At 41.9% G+C, this 16,283-nt stretch overlaps 1 protein-coding gene across 1 annotated transcript in view; it reads right to left on the reverse strand.

The window, feature by feature from the left end:
- Positions 1 to 44: 44 nt before the first annotated feature.
- The window catches only part of naglu (N-acetylglucosaminidase, alpha), a 42,388-nt gene continuing 26,149 nt past the window's right edge, over positions 45 to 16,283 (reverse strand). The window contains exons 5-6 of the mRNA XM_078529529.1: positions 10,664 to 10,920; positions 45 to 1,953 (exon numbers count right to left, since the gene is read on the reverse strand). Coding sequence (XP_078385655.1) covers positions 749 to 1,953; positions 10,664 to 10,920 — 1,462 coding nt within the window. The 3' untranslated portion in view covers positions 45 to 748. The remainder of the gene's footprint in view (positions 1,954 to 10,663; positions 10,921 to 16,283) is intronic.

Raw genomic sequence — 16,283 nt, forward strand, 5'->3', positions numbered from 1 at the left:
CTCAGACATTACTAAGGTCTATATCAAATTCTGCTAAGTTAAACTGAAGTTAGAAAGTGGGATTTATTATGACAGACAGACTAAATATCATGATACCAATGCAATGAATTGTAGATGTGTGAACAATTGCATCCTACAGTCTCCATATGGTGTCTCCATCAGAGAGTTTGATCTTATCCAAGTGTTACAGGAAAACAGTAGTCACAAACATTTGCCCCATTGCCTTTGTTGGATAATTATTTAGATAAAATAGGATAAAAAGACAGAAATACAAAATCAAATGTTATAGAGAAAAATAAAATCTTACAACTTAGGCAACATATACCTGAAATGTCCTTGGAGATGATTCAGCTCACCAGACGTGCAGTATATTGGGCTTTCTGCTGGCTGGATAAAAGCTGGCCTAGAGAATATATTTTTAACAAATAAGGTTTAATTTGTTAATTAATGCTCAACATCCCAAGGTTTAAAATGGCTGAACTTTGCAGAGTTCACTGGACAGTTAAGACCAGATCATTAAAAACTTAATACCAGGAAAAATATATTAAAGTTTTACTTTTTATAGCTGATGACATTGGAACATAGCTGATAAAGTTTTAAAACCTTTTTTTTTGAGTATTTCCTTTACTTCATAGGAATGACCAGTACATAACCAATATGTACTGCATTGCAGAGCAACTGAAGAGGCTACTGCACTTTAAAATTAAACCAAACTAAACATGCGTGCATATCAATATTGAATTCATCATTAATTGAGTCTTTTCATTGCTTGGGGATAATATTTCAGGAACAATTTTTTTGCAATCTCAAAGGTATTTCCCACTGGTTTGTCGGGATATTTTACTTTGTTTATAATAAAGTTTTGTTCCACTTGAAAGACAATTTGGTTGAAGTGGGCTTGATTGAAGGGAATTCTCTTCTCAAGACACTTAATAAGTGTCTTCACAAAGAGATCCCAACGAAGTGCATAATAGTCATTAACTAAACCACCCCACTGCTTGTTGGCATAGTCCAAAAGATTCCCATCTGGCCCCCAAAGAGTAATTTGACTACGAGCATTGAATTCATATTGGTTGGCTTCTTTTTCATTTGTTGCCAAGGACCGAGCTGTTTGTAACCAGTGGCCCAATAAAAAGTGTCTGTCGCTGGACAAGAGGTTGTCAAGTTCAGGTAGCAAGTCAAACACTAAGACATTTCCTGAAGTCTGTAGCCCCACGATGGAATATTTTAAGAATGCATTCTTGAGGTCTTCATAAAATTCTGAAACTAAGAGCTGAACAGATTGCCTTGTCACGTCAACAAGGTCATATCTGAAGGTCTCACTAGAGAACAGATCAGAAACAGCTGTTTGCATCCGCCTCCATGCTTCATAGACATCACTTTTGTTATACCATAAAGAAGTATCCAATTTCAAAGAAGGTTTGTGAACTAATGGACTTCTGTTGTGGTCTCGTCGATATGAAGTATTATTGTAGACACTTTGGAATAACAGCAGCCATGTAGCTACAGCATCATCATTTTTCTTTCCATATCGTCTCTCTGCATATGACATAACCCATTCTGTGAGGTTTAAAGGCTCTTTGCACCAGCCAATTTCATTCATTAGCTCATATACAACATCATTCTGTTCAATTCCTTCTGGTGTTATTCCTGTACCCACCATGGTAGAATTTGGGAAAAACCTAGCTTCAAAAGGCCCTTTATTTATTGTTTCTACTGTTCCATACATCCCTGTGTTGCCACCAAAATTATGCAACATGCACCATATAAAAGGTTGTCCATAAAAAGACTCAGTGAAGGAATATGCTGGTCTACTGTCAGCAAACAAATCCAGAATAATCATCCTTCCCAATGGCACTCCATGTAACAAAGCTTTGATTTGGGCTGGCTGCCAAAATGAAGGTCTGTTCACAAATAGCCATCCTTGCATAAGCCAAACTGCCGAAGGGTCCACTGTGAGAAACAAAGTATATTCAAAATATGAAGTTTAATTATGATGCTTAACAACGATAGTTGTAAAGGAGTATTGCTCTTGTGTGTGATATATATGTGTAAAAACATATTTCAACAGTTTTAATTCTTTAACTGAATGGTTGTTTATATAATTAAAGGGTCATAAGTAAAGCTTTTCCATTTATAGCCAGCATCATGACAAGGTCACATGAAGAAAAACCATAAACAGTATCTAAGTTTACTTTGTCATGACTTTTTCTGTAAAGCGTCTCTCATTCTCCCTCTTTCTCTTTGTACACATTCAGGGCATCAAACAGAATTAAACAATAATGTGCATGTATGTAGTGTTCCTTATTAGAATTCAGAAAATGTTCCAAGGCACTTCACGTAGAGGGGTAAGAGAAAACAATAAATGAAATAACAAAATGGATGAGTCACAGGGTGGAATTTTCTGGCCCTGTTGTGGCAGGGGCCGGGCCAGAAAATGTGGCGAGCCATTCAAATGTCCATTCATTTCGGTGGGACCAGAAGATCCCAACGGCGGGAGAGGCTGGAAAATTCCAGTCAATGTGCAAAGTTATCATAGAATCGTACAGCATAAGAAGAGGCCTTTGGCCTGTGCCAGTTCTTTGAAAGAACCATTCAATTAGCTTCTTTCTCCATGGCTTTGCAATTTTGTATTCAAGATCAAAACGATTCACTGCACTGAAAAAAAATCTCATCTCTCATCTGGTTCTTTTGACAATTACCTTAAATCTGTACATTTTGGTTTACAAATCTCTCTGCCAGTGGAAAGTGATTAGCTCTAATTACTCTATCAAAACCTCTCATAATTTGGAACACCTCTACTCAATCTTCCCATAACCTTCTCTGTTCTAAGGAGAACAATCCCAGCTTCTCCTCATCCCAGTATCAATCTAGTAAATCTCCTCCGACCTTCTCCAAGGCCTTGGAATTCTTCCTAAATTTTAGATTAGGAGGTAACCAGCCTGATCCCACTATTCAAAGAGAAATATAGAAAATTTTGAATTATAGGCCAGTTAGCTTGCCATCTCTGGTAGGGAAAATGTCAGAATCCACTGCTGGAATGTGGAAACAGAGCACTTAAAAAATCATAATATAACTGGGAAGTGTCAGAAGGACTGATAAGAAGGAACCAGTAGACGTTGTGTGGATTTTTAAAAAGTATTTGATACAGTGCAACAGTTTTTACACAAAATTACAGCTTTGAGGAGACAATGAGGCTGCAAAGAGATGTAGAAAGGTGAGGTGAGTGAAATGCAAGGTGGCAGATGGAATATAATGTGGAAGTTTTTTTAAAAATCCATTCACGGGATGTAGGCTTTACTGGTTGGGCCAGCATTTATTGCCCATCCCTAGTTTCCCTTGAGAAAGTGGTGGTGAGCTGCCTTCTTGAACTGCTGCAGTCCATGTGGTGTAGGTACACCTACAGTGCTGTTAGGGAGGGAGTTCCAGGATATTGACTCAGCGACAGTGAAGGAACGGCGATATATTTCCAAGTCAGGATGGTGAGTGATTTGGAGGGTAACTTCTAGGTGGTGTTGCTCCCATCTATCTGCTACCCTTGTCCTTCTAGATGGTAGTGGTCGTGGGTTTGGAAGGTACTGTCGAAGGAACCTTGGTGAAATCCTGCAGGGCATCTTGTAGATGGTACACGCTGCTGCTACTGTGTGTCGGTGGTGAGGGGAGTGAATGTTTGTGGATGTAGTGCCAATCCTTTGTAGTGCTTTGTCCTGGATGGTGTCACGTTTCTTAGGTGTTGTGGGAGCTGCACCTCATCCAGGCAAGTGGAGAGTACTCCATCCCATTCGTGACGTGCCCTGTAGATGGTGGACAGGCTTTGGGGAGTCAGGAGGTGAGTTACTTGTCGCAGGATTTCGAGCCTCTGACCTGCTCTTGAAGCCACAGTATTTATATGGCTGGTCCAGTTCTGTTTCTAGTTTATGGTAACCCCCAGGATGTTGATAGTGGGATGCCATTGAACATCAAGGGGCGTTGGTTGCATTCTCTCTTTTAGAGATGGTCATTGCCTGACACTTGTGTGGCGCGAATGTTACTTGCCACTTGTCAGCCCAAGCCTGGATATTGTTCAGGTCTTGCTGCATTTGGACATGGACTGCATGGTGCTGAACATTGTGCAATCATCAGTGAACAATCCCACTTCTGACCTTATGATGGAAGGAAGGTCATTGATGAAGCAGCTGAAGATGGTTGGGCCGAGGACACTACCCTGAGGAACTCCTGCAGTGATGTCGTGTAGCTGAGATGACTGACCTCCAACAACACAACCATCTTCCTTTGTGCAATGTATGACTCAACCAGTGGAGAGTTTTTCCCCTGATTCCCATTGACTCCAGTTTTGCTAGGGCTCCTTGATGCCACACTTGGTCAAATGCCGCCTTGATATCAAAGGCAGTCACTCTCACCTCATCTCGGGAGTTCAGCTCTTTTATTACACATGTACTTCTTAAAGCAAAAGTACAAGCCCGCATATGGGGCAAAATTTTACACTGGGATGGGATCCCCAACCCGATAAAAATCTAGGGACAAGCCAGCCCCCACTTGACCAGCTCACCCCACAGCCATAATAATTGGCTTGAGGCAAACTTCTGCCCCAAGAGAGGAAGTCCCATCCCCAAGAGTTGCCAGCCAATCAAATGTCCAGTAGTTCTCTGGTACCAGCAGCACCACCAGAAGCCATGGCCATTGCTGGAACTGCAGCAGTCCCAGAAGGAAGCGTGCTGCAATGGAGTCCAGAAAAAAGGCGAGTCCGGAGTCTCGTTGGGGCCAGGCTGTCAGGCCCCAATGAAGGGGGTGAAGGGTCAGGATGGATTGGGCAGGGGGTTTAGCAGAATTGAGGGCAGTAGGGGAACCTTGAGGCGACCTCCGCTGGGCAAAGGGGACTTGTAAAGGGAGCACACCTCACCCTTGACTCGCCACCAGCCCACACAGTGAAACATGGCAGGCTGGACACTTAGCATTGGCTTCCTTCCATTGCAGGTAAATCCCAATGGCCGGAGGCCCTTAAGTGGTTATTAATTAGCCTCCCAATGCCTCCCCTGCCACTGCTGAAATTGCAGCGGGGACAAAGCGACCAGATAGGCGTTGTGCGGGGCACCATACTACACCCCCCACCCCACCCCCCAACCCCCCCGCCAACCCACCCATGTGGGGCCATTAAATTCAGCCCACTGTTCTTAGTTGGGACATTCTGACTTTCATTATGTTAGAGCAAGAAATTAAATTCATACCAAGATTTGAGCACTTACTGGGTTTTTTGAGGCGGTAACAGAGTAGACAATGGTAATGCAGTGCATGTATTTTTTTTTGGATTTTCAAAAGGCCTTCGATTAAGTTCCCCATAATAGACTAAATGAATATAAGGTCAGAGAATGTGGAGTTGGAGACAAATGGAAGAGTGGATTGCTTGCTGGCTTCAAGACAGAAAGCAGAGAGCAGGAATAAAGGCTGGTTATTCAGAGTGGAGAAGGTGAGAAGCGGTTTTCCACAAGGATCATTACTGGGACCACTGCTGTTAACAATTTACATTAAAAATTTGGACTTTGAAATCAAAACACAATTTCTAAATTCGTGAATTACACTAAATTGGGAGCTATAGTCAATACTGAGGAGGGTATAGTCAATACTGCAACAACCATCCTCAGCTGTTCCATCAATGACCTTCCATCCATCATAAGGTCAGAAGTGGCGATGTTCGCTGATGATTGCACAATGTTCAGCACCATTCGCAACTCCTCAGATACTGAAGCAGTCCATGTCCAAATGCAGCAAGACCTGGACAATATCCAGGCTTGGGCTGATAAGTGTCAAGTAACATCCACTCCACACAAGTTCCAGGGAATGACCATCTCCAACAAGAGAGAATCTAACCATCATCCCTTGATATTCAATTGCACTACCATCACTGAATCCCCCACTATCAACATCCTGGGGATTACCATTGACCAGAATCTGAACTGGACTAGCCATATAAATACTGTGGCTACAAGAGCAGGTCAGAGGCTAGGAATCCTGCGACAAGTAACTCACCTCCTGATTCCCCAAAGTGTGTCCACCATCTACAAGGCACAAGTCAGAAGCGTGATGGAATACTCTCCACTTGCCTGGATAAGTACTGCTCCAACAACACTCAAGAAGCTTGACACCACCCAGGGCAAAGCAGCCTACTTGATTGGCACCCCTTCCACAAACATTCACTCTTTCCACCACCGGTGAATAGTAGCAGTAGTGTGTACCATCTACAAGATGCACTATAGAAACTCATCAAGGCTCCTTAGGCAGCACCTTTCAAACCCATGACTGCTACCATCATGGGAACACCACCACCTGGAAGTTCCTCTCCAAACCACTCACCGTCCTGACATTCCTTCATTGTCGCTGGATCAAAATTGTCATGAAACTGTTAATGTATATAACGTTATTGGAAATTAATTTTTTGAAATAGAGGTTTAGTCTGTGTGTGTGTGTTAACTGGATTAAAGCCAGCTAGTCTGGGTGCTTTGATGTGTAGTAGTTTTGAGATGTAAACAGAGAGGTAAAGAGTACATTTGCATTTTGTTGAATAGAGCATTCAAGAAGGGGAGTGAAATCTTGCACCTAGCTAGGAAACACCAAGCAATGTTTATATTACTAATAAAATTAGTACTATAAAAGGGGTTTTATTGTTAGAAGAGGTGGAGTTCAAAGGGCCAGGTGATACAATGAGAATTTGCATTCAAAGGGCAGGCTGGGTATAGCCTGAGAGGAGTTTTTGCGTGAAAGGCAGAGGCATGTAAGATAAAGGTCTGTAAGCCTACAACTATCTGCAAAGGGACCAAATTGAAAGGAACCTCATTTTGAATTGGTAAGGTAAAAGTGCTTTGTGTGGTGTCTGCTTAAAGTCTATGAGTTGTTGTTGCCTTAGTGGAGATTCATTTGGGAATTTGTTAAAAAGTTATGATAGTAATAATTTGTAGCCATGTACATGTGTTTAATACCTTGTTGTAAATTAATAAAGGTATCTTTTAGTTTGATATAAAAACCTCTGGAGAACTGGTGGTCTTATTCCTGAATTTAGAGCTGCAATTCAAAACATATCAATTGAAAATATAGGTTATAACAGTTGTTTAAATTTACCGCTGGGATTTTAAATAACTCAGCCTTTAAAAACTGCTGTGTCATAACAAAATCCTGGAACTCTTTCCCTGACAGCACTGTGGGTGTACCTACACCACCGGGACTGTAGCTGTTCAAGATGGCAGCTCACCACCACCTTCTCAAGGACAATTAGGAATGGACAATAAATGCTGGCTTAGCCAGCGAAGCCCACATCCTGTAAATGAATAAAAAAAACATGCTGAATGGGCAAGTAATTGGCAAATGAAGTTTGACACAGATGAATGTGAGGTGGTATGTATTGGTAGGAATAATAGGGAGGTCACTTATTACTTGCAGATGCTAGTCTAGATGGTGTAGAGGAACAAAGGAATCTCGGAGTACAAATACATCAATCATTAAATGTTGCGCCATAAAAAAAGCCTTGAAAAAAGCAAACCAGGTTTTATTTCCAGGGGGACAGAATTGAAAAGTAGGGATGTTATGCTAACCGTTTATCGAACCTTGGTTAGACCACACTTCAAGACTGCATGCAGTTCTGGTAACCGTATTATAAAAAGGATATAGAGGCACTGGAAAGGGTGCAGGGAAGATTTGCAAGGGTGATACCAGAAATGTGTGGAAAGACAAATCAGGAAAGGACTGATAAATCATGTCTCTTTCCTGAAAAACACTGAGGGGTGATGTAATAAAGATCTTTAAAATTATGTAAGATTTTGAGAGAGTAGATATAGAGAGAAAGTTTCCACTTGTGCACAAGAGCATTACTAGAGGCCATCAATATAAGATAGTCACCACGAAATGCAATAGGAAATTCAGAAGAAACTTCTTTACCCAAAGAGTGGGTAAGAATGTGGAACTCGCTACCAAGGGAATGGTTTTAGCAAATAGTATAGATGCATTTAAGGGGAAACTAGACAAGCACATGAGGGAGAAGGCAATAGAGGGTTACGATGATGGATTTAGGTGAAGAAAAATGGAAGGGGGCTCAAGTGGAGCAGAAACACTGGCATGGACCAGTTGGGTTAAATGGCCTGTTTCTATGCCATATGTCTTACATAATCCTATATAATTCACTGAGCTACAATTCTGAATTCATCCCCCACCCACCCCCTAAGGAGGTTAAAAAGTCAGACTGTAGAAAAAGCAGAGGCAAGATTTTTTTGAAACACTCTTTTCAAGTGAAACGGCATTTCACTTGCACTTCCCTCAATTTAGTCTACTGCATTCGCTGCTCCCAATGCGGTATCCTCTACACTGGAGAGACCAAACGCAGACTGGGTGACCACTTTGCAGAACACCTTCGGTCTGTCCGCAAGCATGACCCGGACCTCCGTGTCATTGCCATTTCAACGCTCCACCCTGCTCTCATGCCCACACATCTGTCCTTGGCTTGCTGCATTGTTCCAGTGAAGCTCAACGCAAACTGGAGGAACAGCACCTCATCTTCCGACTAGGCACTTTACAGCCTTCAGGACTGAATATTGAGTTCAACAATTTTAGATCATGAACTCTCTCTTCCATCCCCACCCCCTTTCCGATCCCCCTTTTTTCCAAACATTTATATTGATTTTTCTTTTCCCACCTATTTCCATTATTTTTAAATGTATTTCCATCCATTGTTCTATCTCTGCCTTTTAGCCTATATCGAACCCTTCCCCCCACCCCACCCCCACTAGGCCTATCTGTACCTTTATTATCACATTCTTTAGAAAATATCACCAGCTTCAACACCTCTTTGTCCTTTTGTCTATGACATCTTTTGGTTATCTCCACCTATCACTGGCCCTCTATCCAGTTCTACCTGTCCCAACCCCCCTTAAACCAGCTTATATTTCACCTCTTTTCTATTTTTCCTTAGTACTGTTGAAGAGTCATACGGACTCGAAATGTTAACTGTGTTCCTCTCCGCAGATGCTGTCATACCTGCTGAGTTTTTCCAGGTATTTTTGTTTTTGTTGAGGATTTCATTGTTGTTTTGAAGATTAAAAACTGTGGCTAAACTGAAACCAAATAAATTCTAACCAGGAGATGTAGGATAAATAAAAACAGAACATTCTGGAATACTCAGGTCAGGCAGCATCTGTGAAGACAAACAGAGTTAACGCTTTAGGTCGATGACCCTTCATCAAAACTGAGGAAAGATGGAAATTTAATAGGTTCTGAGCAACTGAAAGGGAGGAGGGGGAAGAAAGAACAAAAGGGAAGGTCTGTCATAGGGTGGAGGGCAGAGGAGATTAAAAGCCAAAAAATTGGCAATGGGTAAAGAAAAAAAATGTGTCTAGATGAGGCATGACTGTCTGGATAGCAGTCATTCAAATGCAAAGTGAAGGAATAAAGAAAGAAAACAAGAAAAAATGAACCAGCAAAAAAGAAAAGGAAACAAAATGGAGCTAGAGTTTATAATCTAAAGTTGTTGAACTCATGGTTGAGTCAAGAAGCCCAAATTGAAGAATGAGGTGCTGTTCCTCGAGCTTCAACCATATTTCCAGCATTTTCTTCCTTTATATCAGACTTCTGGCAACTGCAGTATTTTCCTCTGCCTTCCCTCCTGATTTCTGGACAGGTGGGTCAGAAATCTTCAGCTTCATCTCACCTAGATTGCCTTTTTTTTAAATTATTCGTTCATCGGATGTGGGGATCGCTAGCTAGGCCAGCATTTATTACCCATCCCTAATTGCCCTTGTTCAGACCATATTGCTGTGGGTCTGGAGTCACATGTAGGCCAGACCAGGTAAGGACGGCAGATTTCCTTCCCTAAAAGGGCATTAGTGAACCAGATGGGTTTTTATGACAATTGACAATGGTTTCATGGTCGTCATCAGACTTTTATTCCAGATGTTTATTGAATTTGAATTTCACCATGGTGGGATTCAAACCCTGCGGCCCACAGCATTACCTTGGGTCTCTGGAATACTAATCAGTGACAATACCACTATGTCACCTGCCAGATGACATACGTCACCCACTATATACAATGTATTTGACTCTTACCAATACCAGATACAAAGGATACTTTTGTCTCTGTGCTGTTCAGTGTTGTTTTGGGAATGAGGCAGGAACTGATGAATTCCACAGACCATGGTGTTAAAATCTGCTTACACCAGCAGATGTCACTGGCAATTTTGTGCTGCAAAAGAACCTTGTGTAGAAAACTTTATCATAATCTTAACACCCACCCATGGAGAACTTCCAGTGAATGTGTGAAATAAGTTATCAAAGTGACAGTGAATGTCAATTGTTTTGGTATATTATGTGGGTGTTAGGTAGTTCCTGACAAAAAACTGTGATTGAGGGATATAAAATATTGAGTAGATGGTGTTCCTTTTTGAGCTTTGGGATTGGCAGATGGAGGGCCTTGGTCATTTCTGGTTCCACATAAATAACAACTGAAGCAGTAGTTTTACAAGAAGAAATGGATACAAATGCCTTAAGGGCCGGTCCATAAATGTAAGTTAAAATGTAAATGCAGAAAAAAACAACTTGATTATATATCAAGAAGGGAAAAGCTAGTTGAATAATAGCTTCCATTTGTATGAAAAAGATTCTGAAGATATAATTTTGAGAACATTACCTTGTGTCATTGACTTGAAGACTGCATTGCTGATAGTGGATAAATATTTAGGGTCTGACGAGTTCGGGGTCATTTCATTGAATGTATCTGCACTGTAAATATGGTCTGTACCAAATTCTTTAATTAGCTCCAACAGAAACATCTTGCCTATTTGCTGAAAGAGGGGGGACTTGGAATCCAGCAGGAAGGAACAAGAATAAGAACAGTTTAGATGTCCCCAGGTCCCTAGCCTTGTGATGTTTTCTTTAGGAAACAATCTGAAAAATAAAAAAAAGAACTTAGTTTAAAAAAATAAGCTTTAACTGCAGTATAACGATATTTGGAGTAAGTTTTTATCTTCCCATCAGGGCAGTAATCTGACATGGCAGACTGCCCCCTTCTGTACAACCTGCCCAGTTTTCATTCAATCAATTACAACGGATGGCTGATCTGTTGCACTAGATTACCACTGGGCGTGAAGATAGAAATTAACCTCTTTAAATCTATGGAGCAAATATCAAAGAAATCAAATAAGTTTACACCACAGAAGTACTAAAACTTAACCCACTGATGCACTCTCACCATAGCCCTACTCTTTCCACTGGTTCAAATATTTATCTATTTATTGTCTTAAAGGATGTAATAGTCTCGGTTTCATAATATTTGTGACCATTGATTCCTTAGTCCAACAGCTTTCTGCATAACATTCGCATAATGATATCCCAGTATCATTGACACTGAACCCAATGAAATAGTCTTTCCCTATTCAACCTATCAATATCCTTTGAAATTTTAAAGACCTTGTAAATTCCCCCTGAATTATCTCTGCTCCAGTGGCAACAATCCATGTCTCAAGATTCTTCTCACAGCTAGAGTTTTCTGCTTTGTCCTGGTGAATCTATGCTGTATGTACTCTCTGACTTTAATGTTCCTTCTACCATGAGGTCCAAACTGTACATAGCTTGTAACTGTGGCCTAATAATTGCTTAGCAAAGCACTTTAATTTCCCTTTACTATTGTATTCAACATATCTATAAATCCAATTTATATTATCTTTTTGGGTTTTATCGATATGCATCGGAATAATGCATTTGAACACCGAGGCACCTTTATTCTTCCGAATCATCAGCATCTTTCTATTAACTCTATACTATCATTCCTTATATTTCACCCCAAAAGATATTACCTCATTTTTCTCCCCATTAAATTGCATTTTCTATTTGTCAGCACATTCTACAAAACTGTCTATGTCTGCCTGACATTTTTTTTAGTGCTCCTGTTTTGTCAAATCACTTACTTTTGTATCAGCAGCAACTTTCACCTACAGATACCAAGTACAAAAGGAAATCTAACACTGAGCCTTGTGTAACTCCACTTCTAAGCCTTCTCAATCTAAATGAATCCAACCTCTTGTTTCCTGTTTGTTAATCAACAATCTGTGCTGCTACATTTCCTCCCATAAAAACAGATCTTCTATGATGCACTTTATCAAGTGTCTTCTGAAAATCCATGTACACCACATTCATTGCATTCCCTGTACCCAGTCACTTCAAAAGCCTCAATTAAATGTATCAAATGTAACTTTAACAAACCTATACATTTCTAAATGTTCACTCACTTGATTTCAAATAATGGATTCTCAGGGTGCTGGTTTCCCTTCAATAGTGCTGGTAGTTTAGGTGCTAAAGAGTCTCTGAGAGGCGGCCAAGATAAATACTTGAACTGCACTGCCTAGTTAGCCCATCTTAGCACAAGTCGCCTTCTTAGTAAAGGAGGTTAAAGCACTTGTTAAGAGCTGCTGCGCTCAAGATGATTAAGCTTCTGATGATCGATTAAATTGGCTTCTAACGTTTATTAACGAGGTTGCACATTATTTTGTCGACTGGTTTTGCAACTAACAACCTCTTTAACAGTGGCCACAGAACAGGAATAAAGAAGTCATTTGTGAACATTGCGACCGGTACTGAAAGTCATGCTCGGCTTTCAATGTTCATTTGCTGCTGACATCAACTGCTGAAAATCTGAAGAGGATAGTTCAGGTGTCCTGGGAGTCCTCAAGAGGCTGTCGGTTATGATGGCCCTGCTTCAGACTGCACTATCACAGCCTGGACTTGAACAGCCTGGGCTGCCTGGTTAACAGGCAACTGCAAGAACAATGGTGGCATGCCAGAGTGGAATATTGCCATTGGAGAAGCCAGTAGGTTCCTACTGCATGATTTCTTGTGACTAAACTTAAAGGTGGGCTTAAAGAACTCAATCTAGCCACTGACAAGGCTATTGCTTGGCTCTGTGATTATGCAGACGCTAAATAAATAACTGCATGATTCCCATACCACTATCTCAAGGTGTCTGTTCAGCCAGCTCTGTGATCCGTTGGAGTACAGATTTTTGGACAGCAGACACAAAACCCTTTTCAACCAAGGAACCCAGAACCCCCATGGCATCTGCCTGAGCACTTTCACTGCAGCACTTTGTTGTTTCAAGGAAGCTGCTGTGATTTCAGTGGACAATGCGATCTCAGTCATCAGATGCAGCATGATGTTGGGCTCCGTAGTTCACTGGCTGAAATTGGCCAGGAGACGACTGTCAGTTTCAGCTGTGTGTCAAGACATGGACCAAGGCGAAAGTGCACTCCACCACAGCCCTAACCACAACCAGTAAGCTTTCAGACAGGCTGTCAACCAAGCATTTGATTTATCACACCTATCAGCCTCCTTCTGAAGCTTGGCCCTGTGAGGTCTTCATCTTACTCGTCTACATCAGAACTAGTTACGCAACCTGGAAAAGTGGCACCTGTGGTCCCCCACTAATGTCTAGTGAGTCATCTAGTAAGGACCTGAATTCTACCCTAGCCTCTAAGTTACACATGGTGCTGGTGTCCAAGTTGGTGCCTGAGAAAGCAATAGTGACTGATGCAGTGCCTTCTTCTTCCTCCGCTCATGGGGAGGGGAGGAGTAACTTTTCGTCCTCCTCCTGGGAGGGTGATGATGGGGGGTACTCTTAGTGGTTCATGTAAGCTTGAGGCAGTATTGAAAATTTTTGTCCACTGCTTAGTGCAAGTTAATGTGTAGGAGAATAAAATTTATAACAAACTAAAAGCTTGATATAATAGTATAAATAATTTAGACTAAGATCTTGCAGAGCAGGGCAATGGGAAAGGAAGGATGGGCATGGATTTACCATTACACCATCCCCACCTTAAATGCACAGACATAGGCCAGGATTTTCCCGTCGGCAATTTGGGGGCGGGGCCTGCTCACCGACAGGAAAATGACGCGGGATGACACCCCAACGTCATCCCGGTCCCTTTAAATGTTCAGGAAGGCGGGCGGACAGCGAAATCAGCCGTCCACCCGCCGACCTGTCAATGGCCAATTAAGGCCATTGACAGGCTAATTAAGATTGTTAAAGACCTGCCTGTCCAATCTTAAGGTCGGCAGGCAGGCCAGGAGCCCCAGCGGGCTTCTGAAACATGAAACTTCATCCACTGGCGGGACAAGGTTTCATGTCCGTTTTTAAAAACTTTCATAAAGTTAATGTGTTTCTTATTAACATGTCCCATCTCGTGTGACATTGTCACATGAGGGGGACATGTTAATAATTTTAATATTTTTTTGTTTTTGGTGTTTTTTTACCTGTCAGTAATCTCCCTGAGACAGCAGTTGGTCTCAGGGAGCAGTGCGCTCTTTCGCGTGCATGCGTGAAAGAGCGCACTATGACAGATGGGGAGTCCCCCCCCCCGCCCCCAGCAGAGGAAGTGCATAGCACTTCCTGTTGGGCAGGGCTGCTGGGTGGGCCTTAAGTGGCTCGCCCACTTAAAATGGCGGCGGGCCCCGTTTCGGTGGCGGGGTTCGGCTGTCAGCCCGCCGCCGAGCCGGTGGGGCCCGCACGCCTAACAAGGGCAAAATTCTGCCCATAAAGTATGAGGAACAAATTGAGTGAATCACAGATACAAATTCAACTTGGAGGGCATGACATTGTAGCCATTACGGAGATGTGGCTGGGAGACGGTCAGCACAGGGAACTAAAAATAAAGTCTACAGGAAAGATGGGGAAAATGGTAGAGGGGGAGGAGTAGCCTTTATGATTAAGGATGAAATCACTCCAATGATAATAAGAGAAAATATAGTGACGGGTAAGTGGGCAGGAGAGAGCTAATGGGTAGAATGCTAAGAAAAGGATGCGAGTGAGCAAAAGTTGTTCATAGGCCACCTGGTGATAGTTGTGAAGTGGCAACTGTATAAATGCTGAGATTAGACAAGTGTGTAGCAAAGGCAAAGTGATTTTAAAGGGGAATTTTAAATTTTATATAGATTGGGATAAGCAGACCAGCACATTTCAGAAACATAATGACCAGGATTTTCTGGCCCCGTCATGGCGGGACCCACTGCAGAAGATTCGGCTGCCCATTCAAAAGCCCATTGACTTTCGACGGGACCAGACGGTGGGCAGGGCGAAAATGCTGAGCCATGAATTTCTTGAGTGTATCTGGGATAGTTTTCTACAACATGTCCCAGAACCAACATGGAGGCATGTCACGTCAGATTTAGTAATGAATAATGAACCAGATTTAGTTAAAATGGTGCCCAGTGTATAAAATACTTAACTAATAGCAATCATAATATGATCAAGTTCAAAGCATGTGTCATGATCAGAAGGCATGAAGGAAAAAATATATATCTCTACGTCACCCTGGCTACTTTAACATTTACTATTTTTCTTTCAAATGGACAAATGTCTGGACTGATAAAATGGCCGCTGCTGACCACATGATGGTAGCCCTGGAAGTTTCTGAGCAGTTTAAAAGTGCACAAAGGCTAATACAGCAGACCCCTGGAACGTAACACTCCTTGCATTGTATAAACATTCCAGCCAAGCCAATACAAAAGATAGTAGACGAGGCATCTGCACCAGCCATGGACAAAGGCAGAGCTATTTGTGACTCATCTCCAACATTGTGCTAATGGTTCCACAGTTGCCTGCTCAAAACACAACGGGTTTTAACAAGAGGCCTCGTTAGTTGAACAGCTTGAACCGAAACCACTATCACATGATCAAGACTGGAGCTGTTTCAATTGCTTTAATTATACAGCATTTGGATTTCATTTTCAGTCTGTTGTTTAACACCTGACGGGCAGGCCACACAGAAGCAAGCTCTAGCCAGTTTGGACAACTGGCCCACCATCTAACATGACTCTGCTGGGATGAGTTTGTACTAACGCCTACAGAACTGATTCAACCTCTGTGTGCCTAGTTCATCTTGGGACATCAACACCACCAGAAAAGCGATTCTTACACCACTGGTTTTCAGCCAGCTGAACTCTGTGAAAGAATTCCTCATTGACTTTGATTCTAGACTCACATGAAACCATAATTCTTATTTTTATCATGGTCTATGCCCTGAACCCCTTTCTTTCTCTTATCCCTCTTTTATTGTATGAATGCAAAAAGGACGTTGCGAAACCCCTTTCCTGCATTTGTGTGAGCGTGTAAAATAAACAAACCTCTTATTTTACCATATCTCGAGTTTGCCATGGGGTTATTAATAGAGGATTGGATCGCTCCAAACCGAAGGGTTGGGGAACATACTTATAAAAGGGAGAAATCAAAAATCAAAAACACCTTTCTGTTTATGGATGGG

The sequence above is a fragment of the Cetorhinus maximus genome, chromosome 25 (genome assembly GCF_964194155.1).
Source record: "Cetorhinus maximus chromosome 25, sCetMax3.hap1.1, whole genome shotgun sequence".
Taxonomy (NCBI): domain Eukaryota; kingdom Metazoa; phylum Chordata; class Chondrichthyes; order Lamniformes; family Cetorhinidae; genus Cetorhinus; species Cetorhinus maximus.